At 44.5% G+C, this 26,912-nt stretch overlaps 3 protein-coding genes across 24 annotated transcripts in view; 1 reads left to right on the top strand and 2 right to left on the bottom strand.

Moving 5' to 3' along the window:
* Positions 1-7,622: 7,622 nt before the first annotated feature.
* Positions 7,623-11,944, bottom strand: Cfap141 (cilia and flagella associated protein 141). Its single transcript, XM_026413002.2, has 4 exons — positions 11,912-11,944; positions 11,361-11,401; positions 8,694-8,823; positions 7,623-7,724 (listed from the first exon to the last, which is right to left on the bottom strand). Exons 1-4 carry the CDS (start codon positions 11,942-11,944, stop codon positions 7,623-7,625), a joined length of 306 nt encoding a protein of 101 aa, XP_026268787.1.
* Positions 11,945-12,772: 828 nt separating this feature from the next.
* Positions 12,773-24,699, bottom strand: Ltap1 (lipid transport auxiliary protein 1). 3 transcript variants are annotated; one of them, XM_026412989.2, is made up of 7 exons: positions 24,382-24,696; positions 23,886-23,987; positions 16,920-17,037; positions 16,671-16,724; positions 15,923-16,089; positions 15,781-15,839; positions 12,773-13,250 (listed from the first exon to the last, which is right to left on the bottom strand). In XM_026412989.2, the coding sequence occupies exons 1-7, from the start codon at positions 24,445-24,447 to the stop codon at positions 13,055-13,057; spliced, it is 762 nt and encodes a 253-aa protein (XP_026268774.1). In that variant the 5' UTR covers positions 24,448-24,696; the 3' UTR covers positions 12,773-13,054. The 3 variants fall into 3 exon arrangements, with proteins under 3 accessions (XP_026268774.1, XP_026268775.1, XP_077647169.1); XM_026412990.2 differs by lacking the exon at positions 23,886-23,987 and having other exon boundaries at positions 24,382-24,699; XM_077791043.1 differs by lacking the exons at positions 23,886-23,987; positions 24,382-24,696 and adding an exon at positions 23,700-23,778.
* Positions 24,700-24,965: 266 nt separating this feature from the next.
* The window catches only part of Ubap2l (ubiquitin associated protein 2 like), a 45,088-nt gene continuing 43,141 nt past the window's right edge, over positions 24,966-26,912 (top strand). For 18 of the 20 annotated variants that reach the window (XM_026412984.2, XM_026412983.2, XM_077791654.1 and 15 more), the window contains exon 1: positions 24,998-25,077. The gene's annotated coding sequence lies outside the window, so the exon portion shown is untranslated. Of the gene's footprint in view, positions 25,078-25,405; positions 25,430-26,912 lie in introns of those variants that run through there. The other 2 variants (XM_026412973.2, XM_026412974.2) reach the window with 2 other exon arrangements.

The following is a 26,912-nucleotide window of genomic DNA, read 5'->3' as shown; positions in this document are numbered from 1 at the left end:
GACTTGAGCCTTTATCTCTGCTTAGGGCTCCACCTCTTATTCCCAATATGGTCTTTCCAACTCCCTCCACCCCCATCAGTATTCTCCCGGGGGAACACAGGGTGAGACACTTTGATGGACTGACATCACCACCAACAACCACCACCAAAAAAAAAAAAAAAAAAGCAAGGGGGAACAGCTGAGGCTGATTTTAGACAATGGAAAGTGGGGGAGGGGAAAGGCTCTCCCTGAGTCTGAAACTTTCCACTCTTTCTGGGTGATTTAAAAATGCAGGGACGGGGCTGGAGATGTGGCTCAAGCGGTAGCGCGCTCGATGATCCTCAGCACCACATACAAATAAAGATGTTGTGTCTGCCGAGAACTGAAAAATAAACATAAAAAAAAATGCAGGGACAGGGGAGGGGAGAACATAGAGAAGAACACTTTGGCAATTCTAGAATGGCAGTATTCATCCTGAGGGGCCTAGTTACCCTTGAGTTCCCTCCATGCTCTCCCCTAGCCTATGTTGGATACAGATCCAACTCTACTGGTTGAGTTTCATCTTTTGATTCCTGGTATTCAGGGAACTTGGACAACAGTGAAGAGGGGAGGTCACTCAGGATCCTTGACAATTCCCCCAGATCTCCAGATCAAATTGCTGTGCTATTTTGGGAGTCTCTAATTGGCAGGGAGAGGTTGTTCCTCTCCCCTAGAGGCATAGGAATAGAGTAAGAGGGTAGGATTGAGATCTGGAAGGCCACCCCAGAGCTTCGAGTGAGGTAGGGAGAGAAATAGGGAGGGTCAGAGTAATCCAGACAAGATATTGCCAAGATAATGCATCTGTTTTTTCCGAAGAAGTGACCTTTTTTTTAGTTGTAGTTGTACATTTATTTATTTATTTTTATGTGGTGCTGAGGATCGAACCCAGTGCCTCGCACGTGCTAGACAGCGCTTTACCGCTGAGCCATAACCCCAGCCTCCACCCCCAAGTGATCTTAACTAGAACTTTTGCGTCCATACATACCAGGGTCTCTGTGGCTCTTTGCTCTTCACGTTGTCTCTTCAACACCCAACCCATTGCCTACCACACCTTTATAATCATCACCAACCCCCTGGTGGGTTTCCAAGTCATGTTCATTTTCCACTTGGAGCCTTGTTATTGGCAGGTGGCAATTGATCCCCATATACTGGCATCATACACCCAAGAATATGCCAGAGGAGAGGTGGGCACTGTTCAGGGTGACCAGAGAAGAATAAATGGCTTGAATTAGTCATAATGTCAAAGATAGTTAGTATTAAGGCTAAGCCTCAGCCATGTGGGAACTGAAACACCAATCTGGACAGCGGGCAGAGCGGAGCTGGAGTTCACTCATGAAAGCTTCCAGGCACAGAATAGTCTAGTAGACTACTACTGGTAGACCAGCAGCTAGACCAGCAGCTGACCTGAAGGAAAGCAGAGAAATCAAAGACCCCTACTGTGGAGAGGAGCCAGGGAAAAGAATTAGGGAACCAGAGTCCCAGGGAGAGGAAGCAGAGGATGGCGGGGAGGGGGCAAAAGAAGAAAAACACAAGGACAAGAAGAAAGATGATCCCTTCTAGTGAAAGGGGGCAAGATATAGAGAGATTTGATTCCCAATTCCAGCTCTCTTCCTCTCCCACACCAGTCCTTCAGGTTAAGATTGAAATCCACCTGGGTTGCATCTACTGCTCTTTGGGGAGGCGGGTAGTCCTGAAGAGAAGAGGTTCAGTAAAAAAGAGGAGTCCCAGAGCCCTAGAGGTCGAGATAGAAGTGTGAGTGATGCTGAACTGCCTGCTGCTATAAGAATATGTTTGACATTTAGTTGGTTTCTAATTAAACAACCCAATATCAAACATATCACACAGAAGCAGGTAGGAAGGCATGGTGGTGCATGCCTTAAATCCCATCTACTTGGAGGGCTGAAGTAGGAGGATCACAAGTTCAAGGCCAACCTTAGCAACTTGGTGAGACTCTGTCTCAAAATAAAAATAAAAAGATGGCTGGGGATGTAACTCAGTGTGCACAAGGCCCCAGGTTCAATCCCCAGCACCACAAACAAACAAACAAAAATGATAAATAAATATAAAGGGCTCGGGATGTAGCTCAGTATTAAAGTGCCCCTGATTTCAATCCTTAGTACCAAAAAACAAAACAAGAAAACCCCTAAACAAACAAACAAACAAAAACAAAACCCAAAAACAAGCAGGAGAGAGCTTTGGTGATCACCAGCCTTTCTCCTCACTTCAAAGAAAGGTCAGGGCAGAGACAACTGGATCCAATCACATCTAGATGGCGAGCCATCTTCTGGAAGGGCACTGACCCCTGCTTTGCACCTCCCAGAACAGCCAGCCCTTGCTCATCTGCCCTTCGTGCCCTCCCGGCCACAGCCCGCTCCCACCAGTGCCTGGCCTTTTCTGGATCACGCTGGCCTAAAGCAGGAAGAATACCGGGCAGGACTCCACATCCGGGCACCTATCTCATTCCCCCAAGCTCCCACACGAAGCTAGTCTCCCCTCTGTGTCACGGCCCCAGCCTAGAGGATCAGCAATGTCAGCAGCTTTGCCACCTGCTGTCTTGGTTGCCATTCCAGCTGGCTGGAGGCTTTCTGGGGGTGGGGTGGGAGGGCGTGTATGTCCTGCTTCACCTTTTTCAACAGAACTCCTAACCTTTCCAGATCTCACCCACGAAGGAAGTTGCCGAGGTCCTCTCAGTAGGCACCATCTTGGTACCTCCTGCTACAGATGAGAAAATATTATAGTCAGAAAACTCCAAAGTGCTGGGCTTCTTCTTTCCTCCATCTTGTCCCTTTCTCACCTTTCCCCCCATGACCTCCAGGCATACTCCTTAAAGTCACCCTTGGAGGACCAGAACAGAAGAGTGAGCTGTCTCACCAGCGAGCTCCAGTGGGGATCCAGGAGGGAAGGCCCAGATCTCTGCTGCCTGCCGGGCAGAACTGAAAGGAAAGCTTTAACTCAGGATTGAGACAGGGAGCCCAGTGGCCTTCTCTGCTGGGGCTTTTTACCACAGAACTCCTGAGCGGGCTTCTCCAGGGGTCTTCCCTCCAGGGTCCCGGCTTCTTCCCTTCTTTCTCTTTTGAAGAGTCAGATCTGTTGTATGTCAGGTGGTAGGCAGGCGCTTTCTCCACTGCGGCCGAAAGGAGCCTGAGTTATAGCTACACTGCGGGGTGGGGAGGTTGGGTGGAAGTGGGGCGGGTGGGAGAAAGGCTCTCCGCTTTAGCCCCCAGGCCTGTTCCATGTGTCCTTGTTCCCATTGCCATTACTCCCTACACTCCCCTGGCCACACACCAATTCCACAATGACCTTGATCTTGATCGATAGCTTGTCCCCAGCCCCAGTCAATTCCTGTTGTGCAGCTCTAGCCTTCCAGGGAGAGACTAACCATGAGCACACAGGCCCCGGTGGAGGCCCTGGTGGGTGATCTTACATCTTTGTTCATTTGTGACTCCCAAAGTGTAAGTGTGATTTTCATTTGTCTTGCCCTTCCTCCTTACCCTTAACCCCCTAAGTTCCAGCCCCTTCTCTGAGGAACTTGTTCTCACTGGGAAACCAAAGGCTGGAGGGAGGGAGGCTGGAAAAGAAACTAGCAAGACTTGGAAGGACTTTGGTGTTTGGGGAACTGGGGGGACAGAAGCAGACTGGGAATATTGGCTCTCTTGGAAGGAGACTTTGGATATCATAACTAGGCAAAAACGTCGTCACATGGCCTCTGATAAAATTCCTCTGGCTCTCCTGGAAGTGCTTCCTATGTGGTTTCTTCAAACAGGACTGAGCCCTTCTGGGCCGCAGGATCTGGCCAAGGCATCAACTATAGCGGAAAGAGAGGCTGGATGGGTACCTCGCGTGATGTGATGAGAGCCGACAGGATAGGCTGAGAGGATCGGGGAAGACGGGCTCTGTGGGGGGCCAATCTGCCAATACTGGAGCCAGCCTGGCACTGACAAGCCCTGCGGTAAGAGGCCAAGGTCAGGGATCATGTCAGAGGGGATGGGACATTCTGTGGGTCCAAACGAACAGAAAAAGAAGCACAGAAAAATAGAAGAGGTGGTGAGGAAGTTGCGTTGAAATAGGGAAATCTAGGTCATAGAGCAGAAGCAAGAAGGGGGAAAGTCTCATTAGAGGCGGAAAACCTCAGGGTGGGTTACCATTTGTGGGACATTGTGTGTGAATCTCTGCCAAGTGCTTCATTTCATCCCCACAGCAACCCAATGAAGTAGACATTATCTCCATCTTACACATAAGGAACTGTAACCCAGAAAATCAAAGTGACTTGCATGAGGTCCCACAGCTGGTGACAGAACAAGGGTTGGAACCCAGACCCTTTCAGTATATTACAGCCTGTTCTCTTCATTACAAGCCGCATAACTTGGTGAATAAGAAGCTAAAGGTGTCCTGGGAACTGGGCATGGTGGCACACGCCTATAATCCCAGCAACTCGAGAGGCTGAGGCAGGAGGATGGAGGCCAGCCTCAGAAACTTAACAAGGCATCAGGCAACTTAGCAAGAGCCTGTCTTAAAATAAGAACACACATAAAAAGGGATGGAGATGTGGCTCAGTGCTTAAGTGCCTGGTTCAATCCCCTGAACAAACAAACAAACAACAAAAACAACAACAACACAAATGAACTGGGAGACAGATAAGAGGGAAGAGGGAAGATGAGCGAAGTAATAAAGGCAAGACAGCAGACCTTTGGGAAATCGAGGGCAGGAAACAGGAGACAGCTTCAGGTTTGTGGTCAACTGCGGGTCCCATGTGCATGGTTTTGACTCCTATTAAATACACCTTGTATCTGTCATTACTGTTCATGACCCTCACCCCTCGGCACAGCCCATGAGCTCCACATTTTGTTTGGCAGAAGGACGCATGCATGAGTGGCTACCGACTAAAATGGAGGTTTAGGAAGCAGAGGTGATGGGGCTGGAGATATGAGGAGGGCAGAGAGAGAGGGATGAGCATGGGATGAAAAACGACCTGTGAAGTGAACAGGGGGCTGGCCAGAGGCCCACAGACAGGGACCTAGGTAATGGAGAGATCTGAGGGAAAACATGAGGGTACCTACTGTGTGCCAAGCACTAGTGGGCTTGCTCTCACTATTTGATTGATCCTCAATGTGTGCTGAGAAGCTGGGTGCGGTGGCACATGCCTGTAATCCTACCTGCCTGTAAGCAGGTAGGGAGGCTGAGACAGGAGGCCCTAAGCAACTCAGTGAGACCCTGACTCTAAGTAAAATACAAAATAGGGCTGAGGATGTGGCTCAGTGGTGGAGTGCCCCTGAGTTCAATCCCCGGTACCCCTTTCGCCAAGAAAAGAAATTGTGATGAGTATTTTTGTCCTAATTTTCATGTGTGTGTGTGTGTGTGTGTGTGTGTGTGTGTATGTGTGTGTGTGTGTGTGTGTGTGTGTGTGTGTTGCTCAGGGCCTCACACATGCTAAGCAAGTGTTCTACACTAAGCTACAACCCCAGCCTGTCCTATCCTCATTTTCAGAAGAGGAAAGGAGACTCAGATAAGTAACTTACACATGATGATTCACAAATTAAAGAAGCAAAGCCAGAATGTGGAAACCACACCTGCCTCCAAAACCTGTGTTCTTTCTCTTTTTCTTTCTTTTTTAGGGCAGCGGGATTGCACCCAGGGCACTGTACCACATCCCAGACCTTTTTTTCATTTTGAGACAGGTTCTCCTTATGTTGCCCAAATTCGGGTTTCTCCTACCTCAGCCTCCCAAGGCACTGGGATTCCAGGTGTGTGCCACTGTGCCTGTCTTGTGCTTTCCTCCTTATCCCTGTTACCTCTCAGCACTTATCAGGAATGTGAAGGGTCAGAAGGAAGAAGATCTAACATCTGGAAGATGAAAAATTGGGGATTCAGTAGGAGGTTGAAGGATAGAGTCAGACTTGAGAGAAGAAATGAAGGTCGTGGGTTTTGTAGTGGAGACAGCCACATGGAGTTGAGGGGAGGAAAAGATCACGTGGCCAAGATGAGTGACCAGAGAGTTGCCACTGGCAAGGCAAGAGACTTGGGAAAAGTAATTTGAGTGACAGTTACATCAGGGAACAATAGTGTGTGTCTCTTTGGCTTTGGAAGTCATTTGAATAGAAAGTAGAGCCTTAATAATGTTCTCTGTGTCCTGTGGGTATATTCAGTACTTTTCAGTATTTAAAATGCCTTTAGGATGGACATACTCTTCCTGATCTCTCACAAATCTCCTTATCCTTTATTTTCTCACACCTTCTACATTATCTGCCTTTTACCTGGGGGCATTTGAGTCTGGAATCCTCTCATTCTTGCAGAGGTGGGTATTCAGGCTCAGAGGAAAGAGGCTTCTAAGATTTCACAATAAAGCCAGGCGCAGGGGCGCATGCCTGTAATCCCAGAAGTTTGGGAGGCTAAGGCAGGAGGACTGTGAGTTCAAAGCCAGCCTCAGCAACTCATTGAGACCCTAAGCAACGCAACAAGACCTTGTGTCTAATAAAATATATAAAAGGGCTTGGGATGTGGCTTGGTGGTTAAGGGCCCTGGTTCAACCTCAAAGAAAAAAAAAAGGTTTCATAATAATTAAATGACATAAAACCTCAAATACTGTATCCTAACACTCAAGCACCATAGTGCCTGTAGATTAATAGCCACATTCAAAGTTATTTGTCCCAGTATACAGAAAAGATCTGAGAGGAGGTGTGCAAAGTCCAGGAAATCAAAATTACGGTAGTTAAGAACAAATCAAAGCTGGGCAGAGCGGCATATACCCCAGCGATAATCCCAGCGATTTGGGAGGTTGAAGCAGGATAACTGCAAATTCGAGGCTAGCCTCAGCAATTTAGCAAGACCCTCAGCAACTTAGTGAGAACCTGCCTCAAAAGTAAAAAAAAAAAAAAAAAAAAAAAAAAAAAAAAGCTGGGTGCAGTGGCACACACCTGTAATCCCAGTGGCTCTGGAGGCTCAGTCAAGAGAATCACAAATTCAAAGCCACCCTCAGCAACTTAGTGGGGCCCTTTGAGACAGGGTCTCAAATAAACTAAAATAAGACAGGGTCTCAAATAAAAGAGGGCTGGGGATGTAGCTCAGTAGTAAAGTGCCCCTGGGTTCAATTTCCAGTACCACAGAAATAGAAAAAAAAAATGATTTGAGGCTGAGAGAATGAGCCCTGTTCAAAAAAGTGTGGACCTTTAAGAGGTAGCTTTATTTGTTAAATCAGAATTTCAACTCCCATTATATACCCCCCACCACCTTAACATCAACGCTGCAGATCCCACTCCGACCACAAGGCGTCACTCGTTTTCACCATTTTTAAGAATTTTTTTTAGTTGTAGATGGACACAACATCTTTATTTATTTATTGTTATGTGGTACTGAGGATGGAACCCAGGGCTTTGCATGCGCCAGGCGAGCACTCTGCTGCTGAGCCACAACCCCAGCCCCCTTCATCATTTTTTTAAAAAATAGATTGTTTCCCAGTTGGAAGCAGGGGATTGACAGGGAAGGTGATGAAGATGGGGAAATTGTCCCAGGCTCAGTCTGTTTGGGGAAGGAAGTTCAAGGTAGTAGAGGCTCAAGAAGGCTACTTTAGCAGGTATGGCAAGAAGGGAAGAGCAGTGTTTCGGAGGCTGTCAGAGTCTCTCCACATAAAAAGCTTTGCCCATCTGATTTAGTTCTTGCTGGTACTGCTGATGCTCCTTTTCAAACAGCTGGTGCAGGGCAGCTTGACGGACCTGGCAGGGAGGGCAGAAGAGTGTGGTGTTGGCTCTCTGTTTACCAACCTTCCTCATTCTCTCTTCCTGGTTGTTTTCCCATAACTCCTTTTCTTTTGGACCTGGACTTAGCTATAACTCAAAGCTAGACAGTGCTAGAGAGGCTGAACCAATTTTTTCTTCATGGGTGAAGCCCTATGTCCAGCAAATATTTGCTGAGAACATACCACAAATCAGGAATTCTGCTAGGCTCCCAGGATACAAAGATGGTGACATGACAGCTATTGGGACAAGAGGGAGAGAAAGACGTAACAAGAGTAGGTGCCGGGCATTAATGGAGGCAGTTTAGTGTCTCAGTAAGATGAGACAAACAAAGGCTATAATGCACTTTGGAAAAACATTTTTTTTTCCAGTACAGAGGGTTGAAACCTGGACCTCATATGTGCTAGGCAAGTGCTCTACCACTGAGTCACATCCTCAGCCCTTTTTTTTTTTTTTTTAAGAGAGAGTGAGAGAGAGAGGGGGACAGAGAGAGAGAGAGAGAGAATTTTAACATTTATTGATTTTTTCTTAGTTCTCGGTGGACACTACATCTTTGTATGTGGTGCTGAGGATTGAACCCGGGCCGCACACATGCCAGGCGAGCGCGCTACTGCTTGAGCCACATCCCCAGCCCGATCCTCAGCCCTTTTTGTATTTCTATTTTGAGACAGGGTCTCACTAAGTTGCCCAGGCTGACTTGAACTTGCAATCCTCCTATCTCACTCTCAAGAATTGTTCTGATTACAGGTATGCAACACCACCCAGGTCACTCTGGGACTTTGAAATGTGTTACCTGCAAGCTGGATGCAAAGAATCACTTATTGAAAAAGAACTTTGGCACTTGGAGTTAAACAGTTGATGTTCTGGTGTAATGAGCTGGGTGAGTAATGACAGAGACTAATATTTTGAAATCCCAGCTGGAAAAGGCACAATTCTCCTAGAACTCACCTTCAGTAGTTGTTTGTTGGCCAGTGCCAATTCCTTTACCATGTCATCCTGCATCCTTAGGATGGTGTATGGGTTTCTCCTCTGGCTCAATGTCATCTGCCATGCACAGTGAATATGTGAAGTTTGCCACCTGCCCAAGGTACAGAGGTGGTGGTTGAATGGGTTAAAATTAGGAAGGGAAGGGTTGGGGATGTAGCTCAGCTGGTAGAGTGCTTGCTTAGTATGCACAAGGCCCTGGGTTCAATACCCAGGACCACCACCACCAAAAAAAAAAAAAAAAAAGGAGTGGAGATTAAAAATCCAATCAGTGAGGCTGCTTCATCACTTAGAACCCTTGTTCCATTGTCAAAAGACTGCATCTGGGCACAGTGGCGCACACTTGTAATCCCAGTGGCTTGGGAGGCTGAGGGAAGAGGACTGCAAGTTCAAAGCCAGCCTCAGCAAAAGTGAGGCACTAAGCAACTCAGTGAGATCCTGTCTGTAAAAAAATAAATATAAAAATAGGGCTGGGATGTGGCTCCGTGGTCCTGTGCCCTGGTTTTAAACCCTGGTACCACCACCCCTCCCCTAAAAAGATTGCAAAAATCCTTAAAATGATAACTACAATTGATTTAGAACCTGGTCCGTATTAAGTAATTATGTTATTTAATCATTACAATAACTTTGAGGCACAGGTATTAATTTTTACATGATATAGGCAAAGAAACTGAAAGTTGTGAGTTGCCCAAGGTCACTTAGTGGCAGACCTGGATCTCAGCTCATTGTCCCTAACTCTACTTTTTCTTTTTTCTTTCCATGGTACATGGGATTGAACACAGACCTCTTGAATACCAGGCAAGCACTGTAACATTGAGCCACATTCCCACCTCTTTTTCATTTCATTTCAAGACACTAAGTCGCCCAGATTGGCCTCAAACCTTTGATCCTTCTGCCTCAGCCTCCTTATCAGCTGGGATTACAGGCAAGCACAGCTCCTAGTTTTTCTTTGAATAAAATTTTTCTTTAACAATTAAAAAAAGCTTAGCCCTGACCCAGTACTGCTCAACAAACTTAGAAGTTTCTTATGCATCCTTCCAGGAAATTTTTCTATCAGATACCAACAGGTATATCTTTCTTTCTTTTTTTTTTCTTTCTTCTCCTCCTCCTTTTTTTTAAAAAAAAAATTTAGCTTTTAGTTTTAGGTGGACACGATATCTTTTATTTTTATGTGGTGCTGAGGATTGAACCCAGAGTCTCGTGCATGCTAGGCGAGCGCCCCAGCCCCAGCCCCTCTTCCTCCTTACTTACATTGCTCCTCTTCCTCCTTACTTACATTGCTGGGGAGCTAAACTAGGACCTCAGGCATTCAAGGCAAGCACTCTAGCACTCAGCTAGACATTATACATTTACATACACAGAGCTGCTTAACAATTTGGACTTCTCATATGAACACAGAGATTTGCTTCATTCAGTTTAAAGGCTGTGTTTTTTTTTTTTTTGTATAATTTAACCAAGATTCCAGCTTTATTTTTTATAAACAACTCTGTCATGAACATTCTTGTGTATGTATCTTCTCTTTTTTTTTTTTTTTTTTTTTTTTTGGTACCAGAGATTGAACTCAGGGGCACTCAACCACTGAGCCACATCCCCAGCCCATTTTTGTATTTTTATTTAGAGACAGGGTCTCACTGATTTGCTTAGCACCTGTCATTGCAGAAGCTGGCTTTGACTCATGATCCTCCTGTTTCAGCTTCCTGAGCTGCTAGAATTACAGGCCTGTGCCACTGTGCCTGGCTTTACTTTTTATTTTTAAACGGGGTCTAAGCTGCTAAATTGCTGAGGCTGGCCTCAAACTTTGATTTTTCCTGCCTTAGCCTCCCCAGCTACTGGGATTACAGGTGTGCACCACCTGAAAAAGTTTTTTTTTTTTTTGGTACTGGGGATTGAACCCAGTGGCACTTAACCACTGAGCCACATCCCCAGCTCTTTTTTTGTATTTTATTTTAGAGATAGGGTCTTTCTGAGTTTTTAGGGCCTAAGTTGCTGAGGCTGTCTTTTGAACTCACGATCCTCCTGCTTCAACCTCCTGAGACACTGAGATTATAGGTGTGTGCCACTGCACCTGGCCAATATTCTTAAAAATAGGCTTCTTCTATCTTATCCCAGACATTTCGATCAAAATCTCCTGGGAGGAAGACCTGGCATCAGAGTTCTTTTTCCTCCTTTTCCCCTTCTTTGCGGTATTAAGGATCAACCCAAAGGCCTCACACTGAGTTACATCACCAGCCCTTTTTATTTTTTGAGATAGGGTTTTGGTAAATTGCTGAGGCTGGCCTAGAACTTGATACTCCTGCCTCAGACTCCTGGTAGCTGAGATTACAGGCAGGTGCCAACAGGCCTAGGCTTTTCTTCTTTAGGGGTAGTTCTAGGGATTGAACTCAGGGGCACTTGACCACTGAGCCACATCCCCAGCCCTATTTTGTATTTTATTTACAGACGTGATTTCATTGAGTTGCTTAGCGCCTTGCTTTTGCTGAGGCTGGCTTTGAACTTGTGATCTTCCTGCTTCAGCTCCTGAGCTGTTTTCTTTTAATGAGCCCTCAATGAGACAGAGTTGGCGGTATGGCTTAGCGACAGGAGTGTAGAAAGGTCAAGCTGAAGGGTAAGGGTAAGAGAAGCAGAGATTACCTGTTGACCATCTTCTTAAATTCTAGGGCCCTTTGAAAGTTCTGCAAGAAAAGGGAAATTCTGTTGATCTGCCTTTAATCTCCAGAACCTCACTAACGGCAAGTATCCTTTTCTTGTACAAGATTCATAGATTTTTTGAGATAGGTAGTAGTCAATTTCCTAGGGGAGGTGGGAAGAAAGCTCTACACTTTTCAGAATAAAAAAAATGCAAGAGTTGATATTTGGCCCCCTATCTCCTCAGTATTGGGGTTTGAACCCAGAAGCACTGAGTTACATCCCTGGGCTTTTTTATTTTTTGTTAAGTTACTGAGACTGGCCTTGAACTTGTGGTTCTCTGCCTTGCCTCCTGAGTTACAGGTGTGTACTACTGCACCTGGCACATTGAATATCTATTGGATGCTAGACATAGTCTCCCACTCCTGTTACTAACTATACCCTAGTCTTAAATCAAGCGCTTTCCCCAATAAATAGCCTACTTCTAAGAAAACTGATCTGCAAACCTCCTCAAGGGAAACTCCTTCAACCCAGTCCCTCCTTCCAATTCTGCATACCTCTTCTACTTTTGTTATCTTTTCCGCAGACATGTCTACAGACTTGCTTGCTTAAGTCTGAGGAGACTGAGCAGGCTCTCCTTTCTGTTTAGTTCAGTCACCAAGGCTGCAGTAGTCATAGCAACATTTAGGCCTCCAACAATGACCCTGGGCCTAGGAGTTGATTGGTCACCTGGCCTGTTGCCCTGGAGACCTGAAGGGACTCCTGGTTCTCCAGCCTTCTATTAGTGACACAGACAAATCTGTGAGCAAGAGCCACCATCCCTATTTCAGGATTTCTCTGTTGATGTCCCAAAGAGTATCCGACCAATTCTCTGGAGGCAAAACCTCATGCCCCATAGCCTGTTAGCAAAGTACAGAAAACATACTGTATGCCCATTTTACCAAAAGACAACAATAAAGAAATGAGTCATATGTTCTGTTTTTTAATGGTTCATTTTATTAAATAACTAATCCATAAAACCATACCAGTACACTGCCTTATTAGGGGAAACCATTCCTCCATATCATCTTGTATCTCGGCATAGATTATTCCAGGTGTCAGAACATTCCCTTTTGTTCATTTATTTATAAAGAGGGTTGAATGAAGGTGGAAAGGCAGATCAGTGCACACGAGGAAAGTTGTGTAAATGTTTCAACACATCCTGGTTTAAATGGAGTGCCAGGGTAAGTTGTTACACATACCATCCACTTCCTCACCCCACCCCTGATCCTGCCCACCTCTTCCACCAAACAACTCCAAGACACTCTAAAACCAAGCAGTTCCCACTCAATTGAGAACAATGGGACAGACATGGAAGATACCTTACTTTTCACCTTTGGGATTAAATAGGTGGACTATGGCCAAAAACAAGTGAAGATTTTTAAGAAAACTTGTGACAGAAATAAGAATGACATCTGAATTCAAACACAGAAGAAAAAAAAATTCTACTGAGGGGAAAATAAAATCTTAGCTGATATTCTGAAAATGCCTGTAAGGAAAAAGTTGGGGAATGACCTTTCAGACATAAGCTCTAAGAAACCTGGACACAGCAGGAGCTTTGGCTAAAACAGCCTGGGCCTGCTGAGCCAGATTTCCTGAGGGCTGCCCAGTAGACACCACAGATGTCTGGCTCAGTCTGCAGTGAGAGTCCTTCAGCTCCATCACAGAGTGCTCTCCAATGTGTTATAGTTATCCTTAAAGCTCTTCAATTCCAGGAAATGCTTGGCACGTTTACTCTTCTGACTGGAGGGAAGGTATGTCACCTGGATAGTAGTTGGGGAGACTTCAGGGGACTGAGTTAGGTCTTTGGCTGCTGACTGGTGCTGTCGCTGAGAGCTCCCAACTCGTGCTTTGACACTAAAGAATACAAAGAGGGGAGGTTATGGACAGAATGAGGATTAGCAGAAGAATACAATTCAGGTCCTTTCCTTTCCCATAAATGTAGCCACAAATGGTCTCTGACCTATCTTATAGTTACTAAAAGCCTATCTGAGAGCTTAGAAATAAATAAACCAGTAAGATGTGGTAGTTCACACCTGTAGTTACATTCAGGAGGCTAACGCAGGATGATCACAAGTGGGACCCACCTTGACAACTTAGCAAGACTCTGTCTCAAAATAAAAAAATTTCAAAAAGGGCTGGGGATGTAGCATAGCAGTAGAGTACCCATGAGTTTGATCTTCAGTGTCATTAAAAAAAAAGGTTTTTTTTTATATGGTGCCGAGGATCAAACCCAGTGCCTCACACATGCTGGGCAAGCTCTCTGCCTCTGGGCCCCAGCCCTATTAAACTTTTAATTTTACTTATTTCACCTAATGTATATATGTAGTGAACATATTCCTAATCTGAAGAAAGTCCCCTGAAAGCTAAATATAAAAAAATAAGAACAGGAAACAGCTATTGGGTACTTGACATGTTAGCATATTACACTTGGTGGTTTATATCTAATTTACTAACATCACCCTCTATTTTTTGTATTGCCTAGTTGTGCAGGTTAAGAAATGGAGGGTCCAATAATTAACCTGTATGAGGTCACAAAGCTATTAAGTGACAGACTGGGTATTTGAACCTAAGGTTGTTGGACTGCAAAGCCTATATTCTTTTTACTATACCCACTGAAGCTTTCTAGAAGCCAAAAGAAAAAATTTTTAAAAAACTGTAATAATATACGTATAAAACTTTTCATTTAACCATTTTAAAACATACTTCAGTAGCTTCAAGTACATTCACAATATTGCACGACTAACCTCCAATTAACACTTTTCATCTTGCAAGTCTATGCTCATTAAACTAGTTTTCATTTCCCCTTTCCCCAATGCCTGGCAACCACCATTCTACTTTCTGACTCTGAATTTGACTTCCTAGGAATCCTATACAAGTGGAATTTGTATTTATCTTTCAGAACTTTTTAAAATAGATTTCCTGCCTAACTCCAAACATTTTTTTCCAGCTTGTTGCTACCTTTTTTTTTTGGTACCAGAGATTGAACCCAGGGGTGCTTAACCACTGAGCTACATCCCCAGCCCTTTTTATATTTTATTTAGAGACAGGGTCTCACTAAGTTGCTTAGGGCATCACTACGTTGCTGAGGCTGGCTTTGAACTTGCAATCTTCCTGCCTCAGCCTCCAGCTGCTGGGATTACAGGCGTGCACCACCACACCTGGTTCTTTTTCCAGCTTTTTTGATCATTTTCATTACTGCTCTAATCAAAAGTTTTCACTGGCACCTTCTGTCTTTGAGAACAAGGTAGTTCAGGCTGGGTGTGGTAGCACACGCTTCTAACCCCGGCTACTCAGAAGGCTGAGGCAGAAGGATCCCAAGTTTGAGGACCGCTGGGCAACTTGGTGAAAACCTTTCCCAAAATAAAAACAGGGGTATAGCTCAGTGGTAGAGCACCCCTGGGTTCAACTCCTAGTACCAAAAAGAAAATAAAAACAAACAAAAAATCCCAGCATAGCTCATTTTTAGAACGGAGAGAAGGCAGAATAGACATACTCCTTATGTCTTGAGAAAGTCATGCCAAACACAACAGAAAACAGATGTATTCTTTTCATGGATGGTAACTAGTTTTTAATTCTAAATTGGCCTTCTTTTTTTTTCACCAAACACTTTAAGATATGCATAAACAACATAATGAAACTATATTGAGTACATATTTAAAACATTCTCAAACAGAAGTCATGACTCCTCTTCCTTCTCTTAGGTAATATCTTCGTATTTTAGGATATTACTACCAAGTGTAATATCCTGTTAACATCCTAACACGTTAATGAAAGTCATGATTCCCAAACAGAAGTCATGACCCTCGCCAGGGGCAGTGGTGCATGCCTGTAATCCCAGTGGCTTCAGAGGTACAGGCAGGATTCCAAGTTCAAAGTCAGTCTTTGCCACTTAGCTAGGCCCTAAGTGAGACCCTGTCTCAAAATAAAACAAAAAAGGGCTGGGGATGTGATTCAGTGGTTAATCACCCCCGAAGTTCAATCCCTGGTACCAAAACAACAACAACAAAACAAATAAGTAAACAAACAACCCAGAACTGACTCTTTAGTGGTGACCTTTGTTTCACATAAGGTTATAATGCTTTAAGTAGTAATAAAAATGGGTGGCATTTAATGCTTTATTAGGTTCTGCCAATTTTGACATTTAATTGGGCTGGAAAAAAAAGAAAAAGATGCACATAAAGTAAAAAAATTCTCTTATTACTTATGTGGTAGCATCTTCTTTCTAATATGGCAAGAGGCAATTCTAATAGTCTTATGGTATCAAGGATATTCATTCATACTGCTTTATGAAAGCTACTGCATAAATATTAGGAACAGTCCAGCACTTCTAATACTTCTGATATTCTCTAACCGCTCCCTTTGACATGTTCCCCTCCAAACTCACATAGTGGCCAGCTCACTCAGGGCCTCTTGATAGCGCAGGTACTCACTCTGGCCAAACACCTTAGGAAAGAGAAAAGATGAGGATCTCTTAGTCTGGCATATTCCTTTAGATACTTGAAGGAAAAACTGGCCATTCAGCTCACCCCTGTCCCATAGCGGGCTGTCTCGTAGCCATCCAGCAGGGTATCGATAAGGGCCTTCCGCACACCCTTGAAAGGAGTACTAGTGTTTCGAAGATCTAGCAAGTAGGAGCGGAAATTCTTGCCCATTAAGGAACAGGGGTGTCTGCCTTCAGCATGAAATGGGATCTCTGAGGAGATAAAGGAACAATATCTAGTTATTTTTCCAAGTTAGAAATAGGTCTAATGAAATAAGTGATATGAGCTGGATGTAAATCCCATCTTTAAAAAAAAAAAGAATATTTAAAAAAAATAGACAAATCTGTCTCAAAATAAAAAATACAAAGGGCTGGGGATATAGCTCAGTGGTAAAGCACCTCTGGATTCAATCCTTAAAAAATTTACATATATGACAAGTGGTCATAGAATGGGAAAAAATTTTCAAGAATCATTCTCCTTGGGTTTACTGAAAAAACAGATGTCACTAGTCCTTTGTGGAAAAACAAATTATCATCTTCCAGTTCAGGAAACTAAAGGTCTCAAGAATCTTAAAAGACAAACAAAAAACCCTAGCCTTTTTGGAGAAGAACTAACCTGCCTACATAATTTCCTTATGTAAAAGATTAAGTGGTACTTTCCAAACTCCAGGAAATTCCCACTAGTTGAGATATACAAAAAAGGACAAATCCTAACATATAAAATGGGTTCATTACTCTGTTCCCCAGATGGCTTTTTAGGCTCTAGAATGGAGTCTGATAGCTAGTGTCCTTACCAGAAGCACGGATAGCATCCAGAGCTTTCATCCTATACAGATAGTTGTAGCAACCTGTTAAAACAAAGAGTAGTCTCAGACATAATCCTCAAACTCCAGTAAACTAATTAAACTGTCTTTCTGCATCTGACACATAGCCAAGAACTGGAATAACTGAGGTTTTGTTAGCAGCTATTTACAACAAGTGTAAAGGAATTCTGAACTTGTGGGACTCCTCACTGAAGTGCTCTCCAAGAGCTTGCAACATACTTTGACTTCCCTGAGTTTCCAGTTGTAGCAGTCTTGCATCATCATCTGCAAGGAGCTGAGGTTCATACTTGATATCCTGAACCCTGGATAGTCGAATATCAATCTCCTCTTTCAAGTCCTGAATGTGTAGAGAAGAGAATTCAGAATCACTTACCTTGTACTCTGATTCCCACTAATCTGGAAAAGGGTCAGAGCCTGTGAACAACTAAGATGAAGTAGTGGAAGCGCTCAGGTAGTTACTGAAATTGCCAGATAAGATGTAAGATTTTGGGAAAGAATGGGGTTCTCTAATAACCTCTCCAAACTGTACATATCTAAGCTAGATATTTTATTTTTTTAGAGAGAGAGAGAGAGAGAGAGAGAGAGAGAGAGAGAGAGAATTTTTAATATTTATTTTTTAGTTCTCGTTGGACACAACATCTTTGTTGGTATGTGGTGCTGAGGATCGAACCCGGGCCGCACACATGCCAGGTGAGTGCACTACCGCTTGAGCCACATCCCCAGCCCTAAGCTAGATATTTTAATTTGCCAGAATTTCTTCATGCTTTACAGCATTATTCCAGATTTTACACTGGGGTCTAAGAATCTTGGTAGGTATTATAAAGACCTTCCTAAATTGGGACAAAGTGGACAACTGGAAGTCATAATCTATTCTAGAAATTCAAGGAGAAGACCTGCATATAATCTATAAACATCTAGGGACTGTCCAACCTGGTGGACCACAGGACTTCTAGAAATCCATGTTAAAACAAAAACATTTAAAAAAAAATGTTCATTTTTGTCACACGGGGATTGAACCTGGCTCTACCACAAGGCTACGCTCCCAGTCCTTTTTATTTTTGAGATAGACCCTATTGCTCAGGCTGGCTTTGAACTACTAATCCTCTCTCAGCTTCCCGAATAGCTGGCGTTACAGGTGTGTGCCACTATACCCAGTTTAATTGCTAAAATTGGTAATTCATGCCAGGCATAGTGGCATACACCTGTAACCCCTGTTATTTGGGAGGCTCAGGCAGGAGGATTTCAAGATCAAGCCTGAGCAATTTAGTGAGACACTGCCTCAAAAACAAAATGAAAAGGGCCGGGAGTGTAGCTTAGTGGTAGAACACTATTCTAGTATGTGGGAGGCTCTGGGTTTGATTCCCAGTACTGGAGGAAAAAAATTGATAATTAACATCCATGCTACAAAAATTTAAAAGGTACTATTATTGTGCTGCCCTTTCAAGATACAAGCAAGCACTATCATCAGTTCCACATCCATCTCACTTAAGAGGGTTGCCAAACCCCCAAGGAAATAATTTTTTTTTTTTTTTGTGGTGCTGGGGGATTGAACCCAGGGCCTTGTGCATTTGAGGCAAGCACTCTACTGAATGAAATATATCTGCAGCCCCCTTGTTTTCCTTTTGTACTGGGAACTGGACTCAGGTGCATTATCATTAAGCCACATTCCCAACTCTTTTTTTTTTGAGACAGTGCTTTGCTAAATTGCTGAGGCTAGCCCCAAACTTGGAATCCATCCCTCTGCCTCACCCTCCCAAATCACTGGGATTACAGGTATATGCCATGGTATAATTTCTATTGTAACCCCACCCCCAACCCTACATACTGGCTGGGATTGAACCCAGAAACTCATTCATATGCTAGGAAGTGCTCTACCACAAGCTACTTCCCTAGCCCTTTGTTGTTTAACTCTACCAGAAACTTCCATTGTGAACTATTATCACAGACCACAGATAACATATGCACATTTTAATTAATTATAAAGACCAAGATGAACACCTATATCCAATATTCACTTTTTTTTTTTAAAAGAAAGAGTGAGAGAGTGGGAGAGAGAGAGAGAGAGAGAGAGAGAGAATTTTAATATTTATTTTTTAGTTCTTGGCAGACACAACATCTTTGTTTGTACGTGGTGCTGAGGATCGAACCCGGGCCGCACGCATGCCAGGCGAGCGCGCTACCGCTTGAGCCACATCCCCAGCCCCTCCAATATTCACTTTTTGAAATGGAAATCAATGACTCTGAAGTCCTATATACTCATTCCTAATTGCCACCACCACAAACCTTCACTTACCAGTAATCCTCTCACTCTTCATTGTTTTATCATGTGTTATCCTAAACAAGATGCTTAACTTTGTCTAGTTTTGAGCTTTATACAAATGGAAAAATACTTCTTGAATTCCTCAGCAAACTGTTTTCTTTTGCAGTGCCAGGGATTGAACCCAGGGCCTTGCAAAGGTGAGGTAAGTGCTTTAACACTGAGCTATATCTCTAACCCTACAAGTTTAAAATGAATTTACTGAGGTTGAATTTGTATAAAAAATAAAGAAAATTCACTTAAGTGTATAGACAAATGAATTTGGATAACTTATTGGTGGTGATATGGGGAATTGAACCCAGAGGTGGTTTACCACTGAGCTCCATTTTTAAGTATTTTGAGACAGGGTCTTGCTAAATTGCCCATGTTGGCTGGTGATGCTCTTATCTCCTACTGAGTCACTGGGATTATAGGCATGCCCCACGAGCCTGGCTTGGACGGATGAATTTTTAACAATATACCCATTTACTGGCATCTCAATCAACATTTCCTTATCCCAAAATGTTCTCTAAAGTCACCCTCTCTTCCTTAGTCGGCTGCAGGCAACATGATGTGTTCTTTATGTTCATTCTAGAATTTCATATAAATGGAATCATATGATACATATTCTCTTGTGAATGGCTATTTTTTTTTTTTAAATCTTGTAGTTGTAGATGGACAGAATGCCTTTATTTTTTTTAATGTGGTGCTGAGGATCAAACCCAGTGCCTCAGCATTCTAGGCAAGCACTCTACCACTGAGCCCCAGCCCATGTATGTTTTTGACTTCGCAGATTTTTTTGTGTGCATAGTACTGGGAATTGAACCCAAGGGTGCTCTACCACTGAATGACACCCCCAGTCCTTTTTTGAGACAGTCTTGTGCCAAGTTGCCTAGGCTGACCGTAAACTTGTGATCTTCCTACCTCAGCCTCTGAAGTACCTGGGATTATAGGTATACATCACTGTGCCAGGCTCTTGGCATGGTTTTTAGATTCACTATGTTTGCAACTTTTTTTTTTCTTTAAAGGAGACTTTATTATTTCAACTTTTTTTTCATTAAGAATATTTTGAAGATTCTTTGTGTCCAAATATTTTAGTTTATTTTTAATTTTTAAATCATTCTAGAATATGAACTGGTATCACTAACTTTAACCTGGACTTCTGCTACCATGAACATTTTCATACATGACTTCTAGTACTATGAGCAAAAATTAATTTCCTGGGCTGGGGATGTGGCTCAAGTGGTAGCACGCTCGCCTGGCATGTGTGCGGCCCGGGTTCGATCCTCAGCACCACATACAAACAAAGATGTTGTGTCTGCCAAAAACTAAAAAATAAATATTAAAAAAACTCTCTCTAAAAAAAAAAATTAATTTCCTTATGATACGGAACTGCTGGGCCATAGATTAGCTAGGTACATGTTCAATCTTAGTTGATAATGCCCAATTATTTTCTAAAGTGGTTTTAATAATTTATACTTCTACCAGCAATGGATGAGAATTTAGATAAATTTTGTAAAGCAATACTGGGGGTAGAACCCAGAGGTGCTTTACCACAGAGCTATAACTCCCCAATTCCTCCCCACTTTTTTCTTTTTTTGGTGGGGAGTGGATACCAGGGATTGAACTTAGAGGAACTTGACCACTAAGCCACACCCCCAGCCCTATTTTGTATTTTTAAAAAAATTTTTATTTTTAGGTGAACACAATATCTTTATTTTTATGTGGTGTTGAGGATCAAACCCAGTGCCTCATGCATGCTAGGTGAGCACTGAGCCACAAACCCAGCCCCTATTCTGTTTTTTATTTAGAGACAAGGTCTTGGGCTGGGGATGTGGCTCAAGTGGTAGCGCGCTCGCCTGGTGTGTGTGTGCGCGCCCCGGGTTCGATCCTCAGCACCACATACAAATAAAGATGTTGTGTCTGCCAAAAACCATAAAATAAATATTAAAAAAAATTCTCTCTCTCACACTCTCTTAAAAAAAAAAAAAAAAAAAAAAAGACAAGGTCTCACTAAGTTGCTTAGGACCTTGCTAAGTTGCTGAGGCTAGCTTCAAACTCGAAATCCTCCTGTCTCAGCCTCCAGAGCTGCTGGGATTATAGGTGTGTGCCACTGTGCCCAGCCCCACCTTTTTTGGAGACAGGATCTTGCAAAACTGCCCAAGTTGGCCTCAAACTTGCAATCCTCCTACTGCAGCCTCCATAGTTGCTGGAATTACAGGAATGTGCCACTGTGGCCAAATAAGCAATCTTGATTTCATATAGTCTCAGGGCTCCTAAACAGCCAAAGTTTTGATTGGCTAATGATATGTTAGATACCAACCCATGAAAGACAAGTGGAGGGCTGGGGATGTGGCTCAAGCGGTAGCTCGAACGTCTGGCATGCGTGCGGCCCGGGTTCGATCCTCAGCACCACATACCAACAAAGATGTTGTGTCCGCCGAGAACTAAAAAATAAATATTAAAAAATTCTCCTCTCTCACTCTCTCTGTTTTTTTTTTTTTAAAAAGAGAGAGAGAGAGAGAGAGAGAGAGAGAGAGAATTTTAACATTTATTTATTTTTTCTTAGTCCTCGGCGGACACAACATCTTTGTATGTGGTGCTGAGGATCGAACCCAGGCCGCACACACGCTAGGCGAGCGCGCTACCGCTTGAGCCACATCCCCAGCCCCCTCTCACTCTCTCTTAAAAAAAAAAAAAAAAAAAAAGACAAGTGGAAATTACACTGTTCAAAGTTTCGGGCAAGGACAGCTTTCTTGAGTCTTTCCAGGTAATATGTCAGAAAGAAACAAGGCTTGGTGCTGTGGTGCACACCTATAATTCCAGTGGCTTGGGAGGCTGAGGTAGGAGGATAGCAAGTTCAAAGCCAGCCTCAGCAACTTAGTGCGGCCCTAAGTAACTTAGAGACTCTGTCTCAAAATTAAAAAAAAAAAAAAAAAGGGGGAGGGGGATGATGAGAATATGGCTCAGTGGTCAAGTGTCCCTTGGTTCAATATCTAGTAACAAAAAGAGAGGAACAAGTACAAGAGGATTAATAATACTGGTTAATCAAAGAACTGCTCTAGGAGTTGAGAGAATTGTGTACTAGCTTTGGCTCTCCCATTGACTTATTGTTCACTCAATAATGAATTACTGAGTACTTACCATGTGTTGGCCTTGGTTTAATGTTGGTGAAAAAAAAAAGGCCTGGTGCCTGCACTTTTTTTTTTTTTTTTGCAGGGCCTCAAACTGAAGGCAGGGGCTTGCATATACTAGAACCACTGAACTACACTCCAAACCCAAGTGCTTGCCCTCTTGAAGCTTAAGATCTCAGAAGAAAAAGAAAAAAAATTCTTATTTGGTATCAGGGATTGAATCCAGGGACTGAACAAATGAGCCACATCTCCAGACCTTTTTATTTTGAGACAGGGTCTTACTAAGTCGCTTAGGGCCTCGATAAATTGGTAAGGCTGGTTTTGAACTCAGAATCCTCTCGTCTCAGCCTCTCAAATTACTGGAATTACATGGGTGTGGCACCATGGGCCAGCTGAGAGGAATGTTTTGGACAAAGAGACTAACATAAAAGAAAAATTGTGGCCGATGCTATGAAGAAAGGATCAGGGTAATAATGGAAAATTGAGACCTATTTTATTTCGGTTTTAAAATATTTTTTGTAGTTTTAGATGGAAAGAATGCATCTATTTTATTTGTTTATTTTTATGTGGTGCTGAGGATCGAATCTAGTTGCTTCAAGCGTGCTAGGCAAGCGCTCTGCCACTGAGCTATAGCCCAGCTCAAAGAGACCTATTTTAAAATCCACAGTAAGCATTCTTCTTTCATGGAAGTAACATTTAAGCTAAGATCTAAAGAATGAATGATCTAGTCAAGTGAAGACCATTCCAGGTCACAGTAACAGTATGTGCAAAGGTGTGCGATCAACTAGTAGAACTAGATTTCAGAGACTGGGAGAGGCGCCAAACAAAAGGAAGTTGGGAAGGGCAGCAGGTACATTTAAGTGAAAGATTAAAGAAGCAGATAGGGTTGGCAGTGGGGTATCAAGAGTTATGATTTAGATATGCTGGGTTTGAGATATCTATTAGAAATCAAAGTGGATGCTGGGTGTGTGGTGCATGCCTGTAATCCCAGTGGCTGGGGAGGCTGAGGCAGGATGGCAAGTTCAAAGCCAGCTTCAGAAATTTAGTAAGACCCTAAGCAATTCAGTGAGATACTGTTTCAAAACAAAAAATAAAAAGAGGTGGGAGTGTGGCTCAGTGGTAAGTGCCCCTGGGTTCAATCCCTGGTACCCCAAAACAAATAATGTTGAAATGTGAAGTAGGCAGTTGAGATACATAGTATGGGATGCTGGAAAGAGGCAAAATTGTATCTGTGGATACTTAAAGCCATGGAAAGGAAGGCATTACCCAAGAAGAAAGCATAAACAAAGGTAATAAATCACTAGGTTATTCACTTTCTGTATGTTATCCCCTAAGTTGTTTCTTTTCCTTAGGCTTATCTGTAACACAAATGGTGGAACAAGATACTTAATGGGGCTCTTGAATAAGCCTGAAGTTCTGCAAAGACAACCTTTCATTGTTCTACTGCTAATTGTAACCATTCTCAAATCCATCCTAAAACAAAGCAAACAAAAAACATATGATTAAGATGAATGGGGAAACATTTTACAGCAGTCAGCAAAAACTTAAGTTCTTGGTAAAGTTACATACTGTACCACAGCAGTGGGCAGGTAAGCCAAATTCCAAGACTGTTACTGCTCAATTCACTAAGGTTAACTATAAAGGTAAATAGAGAAAGAAACGTGAATTTAAGTAATCTCTAAAAGGCACAGAAAATCTCGTTCCTGTTCTTATAACGCAACTGAAGAATGCTGGTATTGTGCCCTAAGGACCTACCTTGGGGGCATTGTGTCCCACAGGGACATGGGGTCCCCTTCTAGATTTCATTGCAAAGCGCATGATTTGCCTCTTCACAAAAATAAACAGTAGTACAAATACCTGTCCAAAAAGATAGGATAAGAATCTTTAATAAAGACAACAACAACAAAAGGCATGCCTTCATTCAAAGTCTCCAATTGCGGCTCTCAGAAATGGAGGCTTCAAGATAAAACTTGGGGGAAAGCGAGGACGTCGACGACGGAGGTGGATCTAGGGAAGCCAATAGTGGGGAGGCTTGGGGTCTGTGCCCTAGAGCTTAGGGGGAGGGTTCTCAGCCAGGGGCGGGTCGGTCTGGGTCTGTGACTTAAGCTCCCAGGTACTCCTGGGATCGAAGTCAAAAGCCCAGAAAAGGCGCAGGTGAGTGGGTGGAGAATGAAGACAGGGATCGGCTCAAGAGGAGGGTCTCCACTGGGTGAGACGCTACAGCAGGAATGGGGTGGGGGAAGATCCTCACCAGGCTCCCGTAGGCCATCACCAGCACGACATTCACCCCGGACAGCCAGTTACTGCTGGACGCCATGGCCTCCCTCCCCGCGCAGAAGTGCTCGGGTTTTCCCGTTGCCCTGCCTCGTTAGCCCAGGCTCCGCCGAAGCAACGGCGCCTGGGTTCCCTGGAGCTCCCCGGCCATTTCCTTACGGGGGAAGACCGAGCCAGACCCGGCCTGAAAACATGGCGGATGGGGGGGCTAGGAAAGGAGGACGACGCCTTCCCGCTTCCCCCCCGACACGTGACTCAGGCAGGCAGTGGCACCTGGGAGCTGCGAGTGCGGAGACGCGGAACTACGCCAGTCAGAGGAAGCGGAGGCCATCCGTGCGTCACGTGGTAGAGGCGGGGCCGCCGCGCAGGGGGCGGGTCGGACGCACGGAGCCCGAGTTCGGTGTTTCGTGGCGTGGTGGCACGCGCACGCTGGCGTGCGCGTCCCTTTTCACGTCACGTGCTGGGGGGACGCAGGAAGGCAAGTGGGAGGGGGAAGGCGCGAGAGCGAGCGCGAGAGGGAAAAGGAGGGAGGGGGGTGGGGAGGAGGGAATCTTATATCACGTGACAGGGGCGGCGCGGCCCGGGGTGTCAGTGTGGAGGAGACTGAGGTAAAGTTGGGAGCGCAGCGGCGTTGGCGGCGGCGGCGGCGGCAGCGGCAGCGCGGCGGGGCCGGGTATTGTCCGCGGCCCCTTTAAATCCGCGATCCCCCTTTTACCCTCCCTCTTTCTCTCCTACCCCCGCCGTATCCCCCCTCCGGTAGGGCCCCCGCGCCGTGCGCTCCCCCTCTGTACACCCCCTTCTGGTCTCGGGAGCCCTGGCGCCCCCCCACACCTCGAGTCGGGCGCCGGAGGTTTTGTTTATGGTTGGGTTCGCGGCCTAGTGGGCCGCGCCGGAGCCGGGGCCTCGATTTGGGAGCGTGGCCGGGGCGGGGCTTGGGGCAGCCGGACGGGGGGGCCATGCGGCTAGAGCCTGAAGGGGGAGAACGAGAAAGAGCGCGAGCGAACTAGGCCTGGGCCCAGCCTGAGGTAGGGCTGTCTCCAGGGCCGGTGCCTGTGGAGAAGGAGGGGGCCGCCTCCCTTTCCAGCCCTCTGCGGGCCTCTGATCCGGATCCGGCCTGGTTGGGGGTGGCGGGGGGAGGGCGATGGGGTGGAGCTGCCCCAACTCCCCCATGTGGCCCTCAGTTTGGAGTGCGGAGGATTAATTTGTTCCGGGTGGGAGGTAGGGAGGCGATTGGCCCCGTGGGCTCCTGATGTGGCGCTGAGGGGGGTGAGCCTCCCATCCTCCGCGCGTGGGCTTGCGTCCCCTCTCCGTTTCCAGCCTCTTTGTCAGCTCCACTTATTACTCTTCCTTCTTTCTTACCCACCCGGCTGTGGGAATATATTTTTGCAGCTGTCTTTAGCTTCCTGTTGTCTATACTGTGGTTTGGGGTACCCCAAACAATTATGTTATTTGGGAAGCTGGACCTGTAGGCCCCCATAGGGTGTATTACGCCTAAGGGACGTCGCTGGGTCGCTGGGGTATTTGTTCACTCTTCATAATGGCACAGGAATTCCAGACTTCTTCAGACCCTTCACCTTGTGGACAGCCCCTAAATTGCTTTGCAAACTGATGTCACAAACAGGAGACTGCTCCTTTTTCAGGATTCTTGAAATGTAGCCACCTCTGTTGTAGGATGTTGTGGAAAGGAAAACACCACAGTAACGGCGTTTTTGTTGTTATTAACGTTTTTGCCTTTGACTCATCGAGATTAGTAAATGGAGAGATTCCCCCCCCAATCCATCTTCCGCCCCCCCCCCCCCATATCCTGCTTTAGGAATATCTGATGTGAATTGCTGGGAGGTGATAGTGTTCTGTGACAACCAGCATTACTAGATAATTAAAACATTTTGGCTCTATTATCAGTTGACAAAACTGCTTTGAGATCCTACACCATTGCCTTTAAAGATTAGAAGATCCCCATGATTGTTTCTGTTGTGCATGGGAAGTATTGCTGGCATGTAAATTATTGATAAAAGGCCTAAAAATGTACTGTTTTGTTTTTTTATTTTTTAAACCCCTTCCTGTGAAGTGTGTCTTTAACTGGGCATTACTCACTAGATTCAAGGTGGTGGGAAAGGGGACTCAGAAGTCATTTCAAAAAGGCAACTAGGGAAATCAGTTGTGCTGGTAAAGGTAAAGGTAGCAAGCCTTCCCCATCACAGTCCATCTTCAGGATTTCTGAATTGGTTCTCAAATTAGATTGTAAGCTCCCTGAGGGCAGCAAAAAGTCATAATGTTTTGTATTTTCTGAAGTATTGGACACATAGTAGACACTCAATAAATACTTGTTATTTATTTTTTTCAGTAAAATTTCTCTGGCTATTTTTTTAAGTAGCTGGTTTCCAAAATAGAGTGTCAAGGGCACTCCTGTGTTGACTTGTATTTGCTCCTGCACTATTCCCTTGGTTTCCAGTACTTCTCTCCCTGGTTCCCTTAATTTTTATTTTCTAAGAAAGAGTAACAAGTATT

The sequence above is a fragment of the Urocitellus parryii genome, chromosome 11, assembly GCF_045843805.1.
Source record: "Urocitellus parryii isolate mUroPar1 chromosome 11, mUroPar1.hap1, whole genome shotgun sequence".
Lineage (NCBI taxonomy): Eukaryota > Metazoa > Chordata > Mammalia > Rodentia > Sciuridae > Urocitellus > Urocitellus parryii.
The sequence above is the reverse complement of the archived record's forward strand: the minus strand, read 5'-3'. Positions and strand labels throughout refer to the sequence as shown.